The sequence below is a fragment of the Callorhinchus milii genome, unplaced genomic scaffold (genome assembly GCF_018977255.1).
Source record: "Callorhinchus milii isolate IMCB2004 unplaced genomic scaffold, IMCB_Cmil_1.0 Scaffold3, whole genome shotgun sequence".
In the NCBI taxonomy this organism is placed as follows: Eukaryota; Metazoa; Chordata; class Chondrichthyes; order Chimaeriformes; family Callorhinchidae; genus Callorhinchus; species Callorhinchus milii.
The window spans coordinates 51,781,573-51,799,761 of record NW_024704744.1 but is presented as its reverse complement, the minus strand read 5'-3'; the positions used below and the strand labels follow the sequence as shown (position 1 = coordinate 51,799,761).

General features: G+C 42.3%; 1 protein-coding gene across 3 annotated transcripts in view; it reads right to left on the bottom strand.

Annotated features, from left to right (window-relative positions):
• Positions 1 to 12,971, bottom strand: part of ccdc162p — a 41,452-nt gene extending 28,481 nt beyond the window's left edge. The window contains exons 1-8 of one of the 3 annotated variants that reach the window (XM_042332847.1): positions 12,918 to 12,971; positions 8,017 to 8,170; positions 6,897 to 6,992; positions 6,221 to 6,385; positions 5,629 to 5,876; positions 4,634 to 4,772; positions 3,968 to 4,088; positions 1,122 to 1,231 (exon numbers count right to left, since the gene is read on the bottom strand). In XM_042332847.1, coding sequence (XP_042188781.1) covers positions 1,122 to 1,231; positions 3,968 to 4,088; positions 4,634 to 4,772; positions 5,629 to 5,876; positions 6,221 to 6,385; positions 6,897 to 6,992; positions 8,017 to 8,170; positions 12,918 to 12,958 — 1,074 coding nt within the window. In that variant the 5' untranslated portion in view covers positions 12,959 to 12,971. Of the gene's footprint in view, positions 1 to 1,121; positions 1,232 to 3,967; positions 4,089 to 4,633; positions 4,773 to 5,581; positions 5,877 to 6,220; positions 6,386 to 6,896; positions 6,993 to 8,016; positions 8,171 to 12,917 lie in introns of those variants that run through there. The other 2 variants (XM_042332848.1, XM_042332849.1) reach the window with 2 other exon arrangements.
• Positions 12,972 to 18,189: the final 5,218 nt, after the last annotated feature.

Here is an 18,189-nt window from a genome sequence, read left to right as displayed (position 1 = left end):
ATCTATTAAAGGATAATAAATGTTCTTGTACGTTTATATCACCTGTAAACCCTAGCCAATTAGTCTTGCCCATTGAGGTGCTGGTTTGCAAAACTATTCCAAGCTAATTATATACCTCAAAGTAAATAAGTTCCCTCCTCACTATAACTCATATAAACTACCAACTCAATTCTGCAAAAAAAAGCTAGATTTACAGTTTTGTGAATTTAAAGCTATGTGTTTCATTTAAAGTTTTATGTAAACTCTGGCACTTGTGCTAATTTATATTTACCTAGGGGGAAAGGATGGTGGGAGGTATGTAATAGAGTGTTCAAGTGCTCTTTTTATTTCATTTAACTGCTTGTTAAGACACTTAACTAGTCTAACTAAAAACATTTACAACTGGCCTGCCACCTGCCTGTTTTCTGACAACGTTCTCTAGGTTTTATGCCACAAAGCTTTAAAAGTCAGCTCTGTAGAATATTCATGCAATTCATTGTTTTAAAAAAAATTACAAAGTCCCAGAATTTCAGCCCCTCTTTTTCCTAAAGGTTATACACAAGATGGACTCCATTAATATATTTGATATAGTCATAAAGTCCACATTCTCAACCTCAGAAGGCGAAAAGAGAAAGGCACATATTGTTGGAAACTTCAAGAAGGAATTGGATGACTGAAGTATATGTTGGAATGGTGAATTGTGGGGGAAAGCATATACAAGAAAAGCAGTTAAATGTATTCTAGACACTGGAGTAAATCACAATTTTTTTTACCCATGTTCCAATGTACAGCATAGTAAGTTGTAAGTTTACAAAAGATCACAAAGATGTGATAAGAGCATTATCTATCTCTGCCTCTCCCTATAGGTATCTCATTCTTGTGAATTGAGAACATTTTTATATTAAATGTGTCTTTTACAATATATTCCACATCTCTGAAGTCTACAGCACATTGTGTAACTCTATTGTTAAATCTTTGTAAACCCTGTTATTCAGTGAAAATATCTTACAGCCAACTCAACTGTGACACCTTTTGCTACTTCCTCTTAACTTTAAAACCACTGCAGAATTTTTTTTCTAACCACAAATGCGTATCTCTGTTAGTAAAGTTTGAAATGGTTGCAAATTAACCTGGCTCCTCACCTCTTTATGGCTCTCTTGGGAATGTTCCATGAGTTTTTGCACAAAATTTTCAACAATTTGAGGTCTGGCCACTGAAAAACATTCCTTCATGACTGACCGTTTCCACAGATCTGTAGGAAAGAGAATTTGTGAATTTTAAATTGTCAGGCTGCAGTTTTATGAAGGTGTCAGCAGATGTGGTTTTCTGGACTTTTCATTCTTGCAATGTACCACTAACAGGCAACAGGAAGAGAAACTAACAATTAAGAACTGAAGCGGACAGTCACTGCACACCGCAGTGTTGCTGTGCTCAACATCAACTTCATTATATACTGTAGTGGCTTTTCCATAAAAGAATGTCTCAGAGAGCTTGACAAATGTAATGGTGGACAACAACAACAACTTGCATTTATATGGCGCCCTTCATGTGGGGTAGCATCTCAGACCACATGAGCATCAAAGCAAGAACAGGGAAGAGATTTAATAATAATAATCTTTCCATTTGTTACAGTGCCTTATTACATCATTGACACGTTGCAAAGCGCTTCACAGAATATGCTGCAAAGTGGATTGACTGTGTATTTTGTGGGTGAAATGCGGCAGCCAATTGCGCACAGCAGGGTCCCACAAACAAAAGATTAAGGAGATTAAATTAATTTAAAGAGATTAAGCAAATGCAGTCTTTTTTGGAAATGTTTGAAGGTCTGCAGAGAGGTAACAAAGTAAAGTAATCTTAGAAAAGGGGCCAGAGGACAGAGTAATGGTGACTTAAAGCTACTGATATTGGAGCAGAGGACATTGGAAGCATTGAACTAGAGTCAGCAAAACCAGGATACAAACTGGAATGTAGAGCTGGAGAACATGCCATAGGTTGGGTGGGAATGAGACTGTGGATGGATTTGAAGACCAGAACAAGAACCTTAAAATCGTTCCTCTGAGGGAGGTCAATGGAGCTTGGCGAGGTTAGCAGGAGAACTCAGTTGCAGAGTTCTGGATCAGTTGAAGCTTCTCAGGTGAGTATGGTATTCTTAACCCCTAGTGGCAATGAATTGTCACCCAGCACAGAAAAGATGTTGGGTGAACCAGTGAAGATGCTCTCCTGATAAAGCTTCACAAGAGCATGCAGGGTGCAAAATCATAGATCCCTCTGATAGCACAATCCAGAGCTTGAAATAAAGCTTTGCAAACAAAACTCAGGATTTTCAGGTATTTCTCCAACCTTCACTTTCATTACCGTGTGCAAATCACTACTATGTTTTTAAATTGAAATGCGAACAGTTTTAATCTAATTGATTGATTAATTAATGTAAGACAAAAGCATCAATACATTTACAACAACAACAAACACAAAATTACATTTATAGAGCGTCTTTCACATCGGGAGGACATCCCAAAGCGCTGAACAGTCAGTTGTCGGGGCCCGAGCATGGGGGAGGGGTGGTGGGGGGGTGAGGGAAGGCAGAGAGGTGGGAGGGAGACCAAAAGCACGGTCGAAGAGAAGGGTCTTGAGACCGGCCTTGAAGGATGCAAGGGAGGAAGCAAGGTGAAGGGACCGTGGGATGGAGTTCCAGAGTGTGGGGGCAGAGAGGCTGAAAGCCCGGCCACCGATGGTAGGACGGGTCGTGCGGGAGACATGGAGTAAGCTGGAGCCTGATGAACAGAGGGAGGGGCAGTTTGGTAGGGAGTCAGTAGGTCAGAGAAGTAGGAGGGGGCAAGGCCATGGATGACCTTAAGGGGGGGGACGAGGATCTTGAACTCGATCCTCTGGGGGATGGGGAGCCAGTGGAGTCGGGCGAGGGTGGGAGTGATGGGGTCACGGAGCCTGGTGAGTGAGAGTACACGAGCTGCAGAGGTTTGGATGATCTGCAGCTTGTGAAGGGAAGAGTTGGGAAGGCCGATGAGGAGGGAGTTCCCGTAATCGAGCCTTGAGGTAACGAATGTGTGGGTGAGGGTTTCGGCAGCCTGAGGGGTGAGGCAGTGGCGGACTCTGACAATGTTGCGGAGGTGGTGGTAGGCAGTGCCAGTCACGGCGTGGATGTGGGGGAGAAAGGACAGTTCAAGGTCAAACACACCCAGGTTCCTGACTGACTTAGTGAGGTTGAGTGTGCAGCCATGGAGGCTGATGCTGCCAGCGCCTGAGGTGCGGAGGCGCTGGCGTGAGCCAATCAGGAGGGCCTCGGTCTTGCTGATGTTGAGTTGGAGAAAGTTAGCCCTCATCCAGGACTTGATGTCGGACAGGCAGTCGGTCAGGACCTCAGTAGGAAATTTAGTATATACAGAAATGAATAGAGTGGTATAAGAGGGAAAAAGGGAGAGAGGATTAAGATGGGTGAAGGCTCAAGTAGCGTATAACATCAGACTAGTTGGGCCAAATAATAATAATCTTTGCGTTTGATAAAGTGCCTTATTAAGTCATCAGGACATCTCAAGAGCTTCACAGGAATTACTATAAAATGCAGTGACTATGTATTTTGGCCTGTTTCAGTGCTGGGTTAACACTAACAAAGCAAAATAAACTTGAATGTATTGGCCATTACATAACGAAGGAGCAGATGTTAGATTTGATGTTGGTGAACTTTCAATTATCCACCTGTAGCTGTCTTTAGCACAGTTGTAAAAAGCTGGGGACTGTTTGCTCAGTAAGTTAATGCCACAATTGATGGATCCCATGCACCAATTTGCTTTTCATGATTATGGTTATTAAAATGAAAGTCAGTTCAAATCAAGAACTTAAGTTTTAACATTTTCTTCTGTAAACAAGAATGGATCATCAGAGAGCTTTACTTCACTTTCACACCTTTCTGCATGTTAGCTATTTACAAGTAGTGAAATAACAGCCTTTGTTTAATTATTGTAGAATTCTTTACCTGTTGGCAGAGTTGCATCCTCCCGTGCTCGTTCTGACATGACAAGGGTCATCTCCTTTGCAACTTTCTTCTGAAGTTCATAGATCATGTGGCATTCCATACTTTCAAGTATTTTATGAAGCTAGAAAGACGTAAACAGACAATCATTTACTTTAACATGTTTAATTATTTGAGTTTTTTGGGTTCACTGAAAACAGAAATAAGGCAGAAATCTATTCATATTTTAGTTATACACCTTCCTCTTTTCCACATTATGTCATTGCGCCCTCTCTGTATGCAAGTCTAGTGCTTCTGCACTTTTGTGCAGAGGATATTTCTTATGTTATTTATGACAACGACCAAAAGAGATTATGAGCTGAGCTCCGAACACTGGGCATTTTCTGTGTTCAACCTTTGTCTTCGCATAAAGGGAAATAGCACTGAACCAAAATAGAATTTCATTGCTGAGGTCAGAAATAAATATAAACCATGGTGTATTATAAAGTTTATTTCATTATAATATTTTGTATGAATACATTCTTAAACAGATCATAAACCACATGCATTATATAAAGTATATAAAATATCTACAACAACTTGCATTTATATAGTGCCCCTCATGCAGGGTAGTGTCCCAGAGCATTTAAAACGTTAGGATCTTATCTGTAGGACTAAATGTCTCTGTACCTGTAGAGTTTTTATTTCCACTTCCGATGCCCCCTTTGGTGGAAGCAGTGGCTGATTGTCCATCAATAATCTCTCATATTCGTCTTCAACATCAAACCGTCTGCCTATTGCTTTCATAGTTGGGTAAACTATTTCCACTCTATAAATGGAAGATAAACTCAGTTTCAATTGCAGACTGTAGAGGCAGAAAGAATTCAGATGTTTAAAAGTCAGACAGGTAGAAATAAGGTTATTAAAGGATATGGATAAACGACATGGAAATTTGATTAAAATATTTGTCATGATCTAATAACATAGCAGAAAGGGTTGAATGGCATCCTCTTATTCTGATGCTCCTATGATGTTTGTGTAGTTTGACTTACCCAGCACTCCAGTGTAAATTTCTTTATTATTGGTGCAAAATGAGACTTAAATTTTCATGTGGTTGGCACAATGATTACAACAACAATAACTTGCATTTATATAGCACCCTTTGTGCGGGATACAACAACAAATTACATTTGTATAGCACCTTTCATGTCAGGAGGACATCTCAAAGATCTTGGAGGGGTTAACAATGGCAAACCATAATCTGAAGACAGGCAAGGAAGAGGCAAGGTGGAGGGCTTGAGGCAGAGTTTTGGTGTGTGGCGGCTGAAAGCACAGCCACCGATTGTGGAGCTGAGGGGACGAAAGACAAGCAGGAGGCCAGAGCCAGCTGAGCAAAGGAGGCTGTTAGTGGAGCAATGTGTAAACAGGTCCGAGAGGTAGTCAGCTGACAGGCACGAGTGATTCATACACAAGTGTAAACATCTTGAACTCAATAAAGATGACTGAAGAGGAACTTGAAATTGATTTCCGTGTCAATAGTACAAAGGTACAGAATATGCTGTGTATATTGCAATATAGTAATGAACTTAGTACATCTTACAGTAAAGACAACTTTGTACTTGATTGATGCATAATTACCTTGTGCCTATTTTAATCTTTCCACTTTCTGCATTTGATTTCCTCACCTGTACATCCTGCAGAACTGTTTGTAAAGGTCCATAGAGTTGATATTGTCTACACCAAGCTTCAGCCTGCCCCATTCCTCCTTGAATACCTCAAGTTGTTTCCACAATACCAGGAAAGATTTACATGCTGTGTATGCTGATATAAGATCTCCTGACTTGGGCAGAGTTTTGGGGGAGGGCATGGTGCTGCTAACTGGAGATTGTTTCCTGCCTTCCTCTTCTGCAGTCGCTGATTCTTTCTGTAAAGACTGAAAATAATAAGGCACAGGGTAGTCCAAAATTGGCAAGAGTCAAATCACATGTGGGTAAATCACAAAGTTCAGAGAGAGTCCCTGAACATGACTGAGAATATTGGATTGTACAATCGAGGTGACCTCTATATTGATTGAAAACTGACTTTTTCTGGTGCAGTATTTATTTTTGTTAGTTTAGCTCAGTTCACAACACTCTCGCCTCTGGATCAGAAGGTTTGAATTTCAAGCCCCACGTCAGAACTTGATTGAGCTCATAGCCTAGTCATAGCTCATGCTCCAGCCCAGTAACCTGTTTATAAGGTGAATTTATGGTGCAAATGTCTGGAATGGTGATTCACCTGCTCATTGTCAGACACAGGCTGCTCACAGAGACTTTGGTCCTTCTCGATGGAGGTGGAGGGGCCCCTACCACTCTGGACAAGTTCTTCGATTAGTAACGAGACACCAAGCAGCTCACCATTAGCAATACTCCGCTCAAGGTCACTCAGGCCACACAAGCACATCTGGATGTAAGAAAGGGCAAAAGGAAGTTTACAGTTTAAAACACAGGCAGCCAGTGTACATCTTAATCTATTTCTTGGTAAAATTCGGAGTGTGGCCTCTCAGTTGTGAATCTTTTCACAGTATCGCAAGACATGACCTGTCATCCGCCGGGGTTATTGAGACTGAAAAAATGGGCATGAATAGTTCCTCAGCACCTGAAAAGCGGCTCACAAAGTTTGGTTCAATTCAGCAAGGTGTACGTCACACCGACTTCACAAACATCAATCTCCTCCTGAGATTGTCTTAGACCGAGGTCTCACGAGCCAAGCTGCCGTGGATTTTGTTCCTTGCAGAAATACACTGTTTAATGCATGATGTGCCTTTTCCAGCAGAGAAGCACCAGTAATCTGAGGAGAACTTTTAATCAATCCCAATATAAACACATCATTTAATCCATACCACACTCTCCAACCAAGTTATATCAGTCTCTTCAAGTTATGGAAGAAACAGCACACTGCATCACTCTCCTACCTGCATATTGGACTCAATGTTGTGCAGGCTGCTGATCATAACTGGGAATAGTCCTTCTCTTGCTAAAAAGGTTCTCCAGGGAAACAGTGCATTGGCCTAGGACAGAAAATATTTGAGGTTTTCATTGCAACCTGTGACCTCAAAACTATTCAAAACATTTTCTACACCATATTGTTTGTTTCTCTTATCACTGGTTTAAAGGCAACCGCATTTAGGTTTCTCTGCCGCCTCCTGCTTGTCTCATTCATAAGATGCTAGCAGGTCTCTGCGCCCTAATCCCCTGCCAGGCTCCTCTATAACCAGTGGGACTTAGATACATATGCAACAATGATCGTTATTGACTCAGCCTTTGCTTTTCATTACCCCATCTTACTCCCGCTGGAGAGACAACTGCACTCAGTGCCTTTCTGTGAATTCCCATTCTGGACTCCACTGGCTCCCTATCCTTCAGAGGATCCAGTTCAAGATCCTGGTCCTCACCTATGAAGCCCTCCATGGCCTCGCCCCACCCTACCTCTGCGACCTCCTCACCTCTTACCAACCCGCCTGCTCCCTCCGCTCAGCCGGCTCTGGCCTGCTCCATGTCCCCCAACCCATTCACCCCACCATTGGCAGGAGAGCCTTCAGCCACTTGGCCCCCAACCTCTGGAATTCCATCCCCCGGTCACTCTGCCTCGCCCCCTCCTTAACCTCCTTCAAGTCCCGCCTCAAGACCCTCCTCTTCAACCGTGCCATCGGCCACCCCCCTTTCCTTCCCCTCCCTTCTCGCCTCCTGACCCCAGCTCGGGTCTGAAATGCTATACTCTGTCCAGCACCTTGGTCCGTCCTCCCGACGGGAAAGGCGCTATACAAATGTAATCTTGTTGTTGTTGTTGTTGTTGTTGTGGAATTTGTGTGGGAAAGGACGAGTGCAGTGCAATGCTCTGCAGTGTGGTGGAGTACTTTGCCACACCATAAACCAACCTATACAAAGACGCAGACTTTTGATCTCAAGCACAGCAGGCGTGAGTGAGTAAGAATGGACACGAATCCAAACCTCAGAACAGGTCTCAGTGGAACACTGCCAGTTTGGCTTTATAGAATCTTCAAAGAACCTCCGACCACCAAATCTTGGACTTACTCTGTCACTGTGTGGGTTCAGTGGCTGTGGCAGGGGGAGCAGCAGCCCATAGATACTGCTGCACACAGCATTGCTCATGGCTGGTAGCCCATGGTACATGCCGTCTGTTACAGCTTGAAAAGCAGCCACTCGCCCAGAGGTGAGGAAAGCTTCCCTGTGAAAAAGAGGTACAAAAAAAAATGCTCATCAACTGCACAGCAACCACTAATCACATCCGCTTGGCCCCTGTGTTCTTAGGTGGATGTGAAAGATGTTATGATACTACTTAAAAAGAGAAGGGAGTTTCTCCTGATGTCCTGGCCAACAATCCCTCACATTAATCGATTATTTGCTGTGCGGAAACTGGCTGCTGCGTTTGCCTACAAATACACAGTCACTAAACCTCAGAGTGTATCCTGTGGGCGTCCTTGATCATGTGCTATTGCCCTATCCTGTAACAGGATAGAGTGGGAGCTGGGGCAGGCCATGACACAGCCCTTCGATAGACCAAAAGCCTCTGCGATGTGTCTGAGCAGCGTGCCCAACCTCCACCATGCGTCCACACTAGTCACAGGATAGGGCAGGAGGTCTCTACATTGCAAGGCACCATTTTACAAGACGAGTTATCCGATCAGTTTTACATTTATATGAATTTCTAGAATGATTAATTGGGGCTTAATTAATTTCTTTCATTCACAGACAGAATTAGGCAGGAGATAGAAGTGAATGCATTAAAGCATAGAAAGTGATTTTTCAACACACAGCGGGCATGTCAATCAAACTTGTGTGCTGTGAGCATTATGCCACTGAACGTCAGTGGACCAGAAAGGATGTCATTTTCTGCTAATTAACTGCAAACCGTTTCTCAGTAAGCCTGAGGCAATAATGCCTCAATCATCATTAGGCATTAGTCATGCATCGTGTGGGAACATAACAAGCAGCGAGGGCAGTGAGCACACCCCAATCTGAATCTGCACCACAGGACAGCTGCTGCTAGCATCAGAACAGTCTGAGAGTATTATAAATAATTGGTAACAGGGACAGTCTGGTAATGTGCATCATCATCTTGAGCTTCACATTCATGTTTTAGGATGTTATCTGAACCCTTCATTACACTGCCCGAGGAACCCCGTGATGGGTATTCATTAATTGCTATCTTAACAACCTGATCAGAGTGAACTACAAAGAGAGAGAGAATCATATAAACAAACCAAAAGAGAGAAAGACAAATTAAAAGGATGTGTACTATATTACATTGACGGTACATTATAATTCTATCACAACAACAACTTGCAGGGTAGCGTCTCAAAATGCTTGAATACCACTAGAATTTCAAACAGAAATTTTAAAGAAAACACATGTACCTACAATACCCTTATTCAGTTTTAAGTTGTTTATTTGCTGAAGGCTCTGACTATGTCACCATCATAAGGATATTGTGTCTACCAGCTTCAGGCCACCTGGCACCTGACTCAGTATTGTGAAGCAACAAATCATATGGTAGCAGACAATTTTTTTTGTCAGCCCCAATTAATCATGATGAGGAATACTTATGATGAGCTGCCATTATACACCTTTTTTGGTCAGCCGGGTGCCTGACACATGTGGAAACCCATCACCATGCTTAAGAATATGTAAACCAAGCTGAAAATTCCATGCATCCCACCTACACATGGAAATCCCAGAGATAGATGGAATAAGAACATAAGAATTAGGAGCAGGAGTAGGCCATTTGGCCCCTCGAGCCTGCCCCGCCATTCGATAAGATCATGGCTGATCTTCAGACCCAACTCTAATTACCTGCCCTATCCCCATATCCCCTAATCCCTCTATTTTTTAAAAAATCTATCAGTCTCAGCCTTGAAGATATTCAAGGACTGAGCATCTACAGCCTTCTGGGGTAGTGAATTCCATAAATTCACTACCCTCTGAGTGAAGAAATGTTTCCTCAACTCTGTTCTAAAAGGCTGACCCTTAATTTTAAGACTGTGACCCCTGGTTATAGATTCTCCTACCAGGGGAAACAGACCCTCAGTGTCTACTTTATCCAGCCCTTTAAGAATCTTATATGTTTCAATAAGATCTCCCCTAATTCTTCTGTACTCTAGAGAATATAGCCCTAGTTTATTCAGCGTATCCTCATAGGTCATTCCCCTCATCCCAGGAACTAACCGAGTGAATCTACGCTGCACCTCCTATAGGGCAAGTATGTCCTTTTTTAAATAAGGAGACCAAAACTGCACACAATACTCTGGTGCGGTCTCACCAAGGCCCTATACAGATGCAGCAAGACTTCCCTACTCTTGTACTCTAAACCTTTTGCAATGAACGCTAACATGCTGTTGGCCTTCTTAGTTGCTTGCTGCAGCTGCCAACTAACTTTTTGAGACTGGTGTACAAGGACACCCAAATCCCTCTGAACACTAACACTATCTAATTTCTCTCGCTCTAGAAAATAATCTGTTTTTCTATTTTTTCTACCTAGGTGAATAACTTCACACTTCCCCACATTAAATTCCATCTGCCACCTACTCGCCCACTCCCCTAGCTTAGCTATATCCCGTTGCAATCTTTTTGCATCATCCTCAGAGCTTACTCTTCCACCTAGTTTAGTGTCATCCGCAAATTTAGATACGTTACATTCAATGTCCTCGTCTAGATCATTGATGTAAATTGTAAATAGCTGAGGCCCAAGCACTGATCCTTGTGGCACTCCACTAGTCACATCCTGCCAATTCGAGAATGACCCGTTTATCCCTACTCTCTGTTTTCTACCCGTTAGCCACTCTTCAATCCATGCTAATATGTTCCCATTAATCCGGTGGGCCTTAACCTTGTGCAATAGGAATGGAATGCATACTCTCTCCCTGTAGCGACGCATCCTGCTCACCTAATTCCGGAAAGTATTAGGCACAGGTTGGCAAAAGGGCAAGCTTGGGGACCCCAGAATGTGTGTTGGGGTACTACTGGAGTCTAACCAGCTAAAACTGCATAGCTTGCTATTGATTATGCTGTCCTGCAAGCTTCCCGATGCTTGTCTAGCTAGCACACCCTTACCGGTTACGGGCTTTGGTTTGCAGGGTTAACAAGAGTTGAGTGGCATGACTCCCTGCCCCCAAGGAGAATGGTCACTAGTTGGTCGTTTGACATCCGACATGCGCGGGTTTGAGCTCTCACTAGATGGATGGTAGGTACAAGGGACTCACTGCGAGCTTCCCTGTGGGCAACACAGCTCAGCATGAAATGGGTGAGAGCATTGCCACCATCTTCCTGTCCGCAGCTCAGACACACATCCCTCCCATTGAGCGGTTCCATCAATTGGAGGTGTGGAGTTTAAGCAGCAGCTGCTTGCCTCTCTGCAGACCAATCAAGTTGGATTCCAGGAGCTGGATGTACCAACGTGTGTTCACGAACTTGGACTCCAGGTAACGCCTTCCAACACTGTCACCCCCAGCCTCAGAGTTTCCTCATCAGCTATCTGGCGGCCATCAACCTTCAGCGTGGTGGGAGGATGTTTGTAGGACAGCTTGTGATGTGCTAGCCACCTTGATGTCCATGTCCAATGCCGCATACCAGGCTTACTCAGCACCAACTACGCAATCCAGGTCCTCATGTGAGGGGTCGTGGCAAATAGACGTGACTGCTGTGAAGCCATCTTCATCTCCAGGGTGCTTAGCGACAAGTCAGTGTAGGCCGGAGCCTTCCTTCCCCATAGCCGCTTCCCGTGTTTGCCACAAATCCTTCTCACTGCTTGATCCCGGACTTTGCAGATAGGTCGGAGGAAGCCATCCACTTGTACACAGGTCTTGTTTGCCACAAGCTTGACCTGTATTGGGACCTTGCTGTTCTTGAAGAGGGATAAGCATGACCAGAGTGCCCTCCATCCCTTCTCAGCACGGTCCATCAGGACAGTGTCCAGGCTGAAGTTAGTGTCCTCCACAACCCTGAGATATCATAAAAGTCAACAATTGGGACTGATGCCCCTTGATTCTTCCAATCAACTCCCTCAATGTCTTCCCTTGGGCTGTGTAGAACCATTAATTCTGCACTTGGGGGCACCTACCACCATTAACAGACAAGACTGATTCAAGTGATGGCAGCACACTGAGACAGACAGTCAGGGAGGCAGGATTGGTTGAGTTTAGTGTGTGTCATTGCAGAAACTTTCAAAGTGACTTAAATAATATTAATCCTTGCATTTGATGTAGCGTCTTATCACATCATCAAGTTGAAATATTAGTGCTCTCGAGAGATATCAGGACAAGTTAGATATAATTCATGACAGAATGGGACTTAGTGTCATTTTGGTTTCAGTGAATTCTAACCTGGATTCACTCTGTTAAGCAAGAAATAACTTTTTATTTGTGGAATGCAGTGAACATGTTCTACTTTGCCAATATCCGACAAAAGGCTGGTCAGCAAATCTTTCTTGCTCACAGATGTTCTTTTTCAGACTTTGCCAACTGCAATCCACAAACCATGAATTCTATTGGGAAGTTGGCAAAATAGACCCTATTATGACAATCTGCTTCACATGATCCATGTAATTGAATATTGTACACCAGGCCGTAGTCTGGAACCCAGCTTATTGAGCAGAACTGGACTGGTGCTTGTACTGCTGCCTTTTATTACTCTGCCGCCTGCACAATGCCTTCCTCCGCAGATCAACCCATGGAAAATCAATATTAGACAAGAATAGTAGCACAGAAGTCACTTCAGGGCCTACAATTTATCACACATAAAAATATTTTGCTTCGAAATGTAAAGAAAAATGGCAGGCATCTAAGGAAACAAAACAATTACTAGGTGGGTTGTGCTGCTACCTTGTGGATAATAGTTAATGTTACTGATCGGTATGAAATCCTGAACAATTTGTCCTGGTACTTCATAAAACCTATTTAATAGATGCTGCAGACATTTACCTGATTGAATGACGAACTGAGACATCAAACTGAAAAAACATGACATCTCTTTTAAGGCTGAGAAATTCTGCCACCGCAGAAGGATGTCTCGGGTTGGGAAGACAATCGATTTGCTCTTGGATCTCCTGAAGCTCAGAACCTACCCACAGGAAGGGTAATAGATCAGCAAGAGATTGTAATAAATAATGCAGAGTACAATGCACAAATAAACTTTTTTTTCATAATTAGTAATCATTGTTGTTCTATTTATTATATTATTTGTATATTTATATAAATAATCCTTGCATTTGATTTAGCGCTTTTCACGTCTTTCTAGAGTCTCAAAGAGCTTCACAGAATATATTATTAAATGAATTGACTGCATATTTGTGGGTGAAACGCGGCAGTCAATTGCGTACAGCAGTGTCCCACAAAATAGTCAATTTACTTTACAGTATATTATGCGAAGCGCTTTGAGACGTCCTGAAGACGTGATAAGGCGCTATACCAAATGCAAGGATTATTATTTATTTTATATAACAGTCATGGATTGAAGTGACCAATTTTATTATTTTTTTTCTTGAGGGGTTATTATCAGGTGTGTGGAGTAAGGAAACTTGACCAAGGTCTTGCCCTGCCGGGAACTGAGCCCAGGTCTCTCGCTTGAGAGGTGAGTGCTCTAACCACTGAGCTACAGGACTCCCTATATCTCACAGAGACAAGTTTGGGATATTGTGCAGCTTGTGAAGGGAAGAGTTTGGAAGTCCAGAGAGCAGGGAGTTGGCGTAGCCAAGCCTGGATGAGATGAATGAGTGGATTAGGGTCTTAGCAGCCTGAGGGGAGAGGTAGTGGCGAAGGCAGGTAGTGTTGCCTAGGTAAGGTAAGGCAGAACAGGACGTGGCATGGACGTGAGGTATAAAAGACAGTTGAGGGTCGAACAAGACACCAAAGTTCTGTGTTGGCTCAGGCAGGTATAGAATGCAATCATGAACAGTGATGCTGTCAGCGCGTGAGGTGAGGAGGCGCTGATGGGAGCTAAGCAGGAGGGCCGTGGTCTTGTCAACATTCAGCTGGAGAATATCGGCTCTCATCCAGGAGCTCATGTCTCTGAGACTGCATCTTACCACTCTAAGATTCAGTATATTTCACTCTGTTACTGTCCATCTTATCTACCAATCAATTTGCTGAATATTTCCAGTACTTTTTATTTTTATTTCAGATCTGGTATTCGTTTTTCTGTTTGCTCAGCTATTTCTGACTGACATTTAAACCATACCCCAGAAACCTCTGCACTCATTTGTTATGTTTTTATTCTTTTGTTTTAAAGCTTACCAATGCCCTGAAGTCCTCCCCAGTCTGCTGCGAGAGGCTGCACCTTCAGGGAACCAGGAATTGCAGAAAGATTTCCAAGTCGTGCAAAACAACACAAGTACGAGACAATGTCATGCAATGCTGCCACAATCTCCAGAGTCTGGTACAAGGCTTTGTGACAAACCTAGAGCGGATCAGGAGGCAAAGAACCAAAGACGTTGAGATTGAAAACTTAAAGCAAGATTATCAAATACTTTGCAAAATAAAGAAGTCAAGCCATTTTGACTCTATAACCATTAAAGTCATCCAACAACCCTGCTTGTCCAGGAGAAATCAAGAGCACAATTTTGTTATGTATGAGCAGAACCCCAAAATATATAAAAATATGAATCTCTGCATTGTTTATAAGTGTGGACTGTGAAACAGAAATTCACAGAGATGAAAATGTTAATAAAAAAACAAAACAAAAAAAAACACTACTGCTCCTGGGAGAGTATGAAACAGATGGTGTGGACATCGATCTCTAAGCCCATTTGATCTCATCCTTCCACAATACCTACCCTACCGTCCTACCATTCACTTTACACAATACACCCCACCTTCAACAAACCTCTACATTGTTACGGGGTTAAAGGAAAAGACATTTCTCTAGCAGCGACCAGACACCATTTAATGTCTGCAAAATACAGAGGTCCAAATGCAAAAAAAGCATTTTCACCAGGAAGTGGTCAAATAGCTTTCCCAAAAGGCTTGTTGAGTAATGGTATAAAGTAATAGTATAAAGGTAGCAGTAGGTGAAACAGACCAATCTCTGTGTGTGTTAAGACAACTGATCACAGACAGGCAATGCACTTATCAGATACAATGTATTGCACACCCACCTTCAACAAACCTTAGCATTGTTACTGCTAATAATAATCCTTGCATTTGATATAGCGCCTTATCACGTCTTCAAGACGTCTCAAAGCGCTTCACAGGATACACTGCAAAGTGAATCGATTGCATATTTTGTGGGCAAAACGCAGCAGCCACAAACAGTCGTGGATTGGGTGACCACACTTTTTTNCGAAGGAATTATTACCTCCGGTAAGTGATCTGCCAATCGACTAACAACCGGGTTCCTACTTACTGTTAGGTAAACAAAGGCACGTGTGTGTCTGTAGTAAGGAAACTTGCCTAACGTTTCACCCTGACCCTCCTGGGAATTGAGCTCAGGTCCTCTCACTTGTAAGGTGAGTGCTCTAACCACTACACTACAGCACAGCACATTGATTGACTGGACTGAACGACCTCACTAAACCCACCTCATAGAGTTTCAAAGTTACTGAGTTAAAAGGGAAAATAAGTTTCTTTGTAGGATTCTGTGATGAATGTGTTAAATAATATCTCAAATTATATTTGCAATTTTTATATATTTGAGACATATGATCAATCTCATATGAGGGGAGCTGTTTGTGACTAGTTTTGAAGAAGATCCTTGTGCTCAAGGAGGAAAAACCAAAGACTGTTTATAAACAACAAACTGTTTTCATTCCATATCAGTCATTTTTTCATGGAAAAATGATCTGCAGCTATGTTGCATTTGTTTTTACAAAGGAACCATATTTTTGTACATTTGTGTCAGTCCTTACTGCACTGCAGGGTCACAAATTTAAATTAACTGTAAATTACACTTAAATTACACTTTAGCAGGGATCAGTCATCGTCACTGAGTGGTGACTGGTTCCTGCTAGAGATCTCTATTTCCTTCTCACTCATGTGCTCATTGATATACCAGAATCCCTTATAAAATCTAGCCCAGAAGATATGCAGAACCCATGAAAAGGCAGAAAAAACATTTCTGGAAAACCATGTATTAAGATATATTTCCTCACCCCAATGAAGTGCAGAATTACTGAAACACAAACCTTTTCCTGCAGGGTTTTAAACATGATGAGCACCTCAGAATGGTGTGGAATAAACCACAGGTTAAGGAAGGTCTTTCCATCTGCCGACAGCAAGCTGCGAGAGCGCTGCTGCAGTTTCCTGAAATTAAAAACATTTGCTGATGCAAAATCATCAGAACAATGATTCCCATTGGGAGAACATCTCAAAGCTCTTGGGAAAAAACACTATTTTAGCAGTCAGCCTAGGTTAGACTATTGTATCTTAGTTCTCTATTATTAAGTTCTGTTTTTATACCACAAACTGCTCAGAGAGTCAGTTCAGTACTATGCACATCAATTCTGCCATTTTTGTTTTAACAAATTGCATTTTAGATTTTGTTCTGTTTCATGTGAATCTAGCATCATCTGTACTGAAATCTGAAGGTTGACTCCAAGTGAGTTGGAGTGTTAGCAAGCTGTGCCGCAGAATCATACAGCATGGTTTTGTGAGATAAAGCCTAGTCTTTCAAGATGAATATTTAACACAGGAGCTAGAAGAAAACCACCAGCTGAGCCTCCCCAAGAGATAGCCAACGTGGCCAGGCACTTTAAGGAGGCACAGACCTTGGGTCAGAAGTTAAGCCCAGCTCCGAATCTCGCTCTCCTTTTTTCTCCTGGGGTTGCCCGATACTGAAGTAGGTATTCCTGACAGTGGGAAAGTCTTCCAGTAACCCCAGCAGGCTATTGTAGTACGCCACGATCTGTCCTCGTATGGAATAATGTGACATGCGGCTGCTAAATCTGTAAGAATAAAGCCAGAGAAATGATTGTGGTCTTCTCACAAAAGGCTTGCTTGTCAAGAGTTCTTTAGTTGGTAAATGACCTGAAACAAAATAGTCTAAACACAGTTGAAATAATACATCAATTATTCACAACGACAGGTTAACCTACTGCTTCATTTAACAAACAGTTTACCCAAGCCAAAGAGCTTGTTGTCTAAAACCAATATTTCCCATTCCCTTCTTATTATGACATGGTACTACTCATGGTGCAGTGTGCACTCAATTACTAGATCATATGTTCAACCAAATGCAAGCTGCAAACATAGTGGGGAGATCTTATTGTGGTAGTTATGATAACTATTGACTATTTTTGACCCCATTTTGGATCCCATTTCATAATTATTCACAAGTGATAATAATAGCAAATGCTGCATTTTTCCCTCTCATGAATTATTTGAAAATATTTCACAACTTTAACACCTATTAAACCACAAAAAATAAACCACTGACTTCCGTTGAGGCAACAGACAAACACATCAGCTACTCTAACAGAACAGGAAGAAGGTCTGCAGTGATGAAAAGGAACATACTTGTAGCAGTAGTCGAGAATTAATTTTCTTTTGATTTTCTCCACTTCTTCCTGTGAAAAACAAGCTTCTTTTACTCACAGAAATATAACTTTAATGTCTCATGTGGAGAAAAATCCTTGTACCTTACCACATCAAAACATCTCAAAGAGCTTCACAGAGTTTTCTGTAAAATGCAGTGACTGTATTGAACAATGAAGTGACATGAGTCGCCAATTTTATCTGGGTGATTTGTGGCCAGGACACAAGGAGATGGGACCTTAGTTTAACATCTCGTCTAAAGTCAAAATGTAAATTTAAACACGGTGGATTTGATTTAATTCTCTGCTCATTGTCCCCCGCACCCCAACTTCTTTTTAAACTGTTCTTCTGGTGTCAGATACTCACAGGGATCTTCATGATGTTGCCCATGCCACTTTTCTTAGTAATAAAACAATTCAGCATTGTGTCACGGAGTCCCAGCTTTTCCAACTGGATTGAGACAAATGCCTCTGGGGGTCTGCAACAGGAAAATACATCTCAATTCAGGCCCTGGGCAGAAGGATAAAACCTTTACCAATCATCAAAAGGTTTGTAAACTATCACTGATTCGACCCAAAGTTGTAGTTGCTAGATTGTCATTCATTACGGGGCAGTAAGAGGTTAAATATTTCTTACAGTCTAAACGTAGGTTCCAAGACGCTACCCTGAGTGAATGGCACTATGTAAATGCAAGTTGCTGTTGGTGTGGTTGCATAGGTTTCTGTAC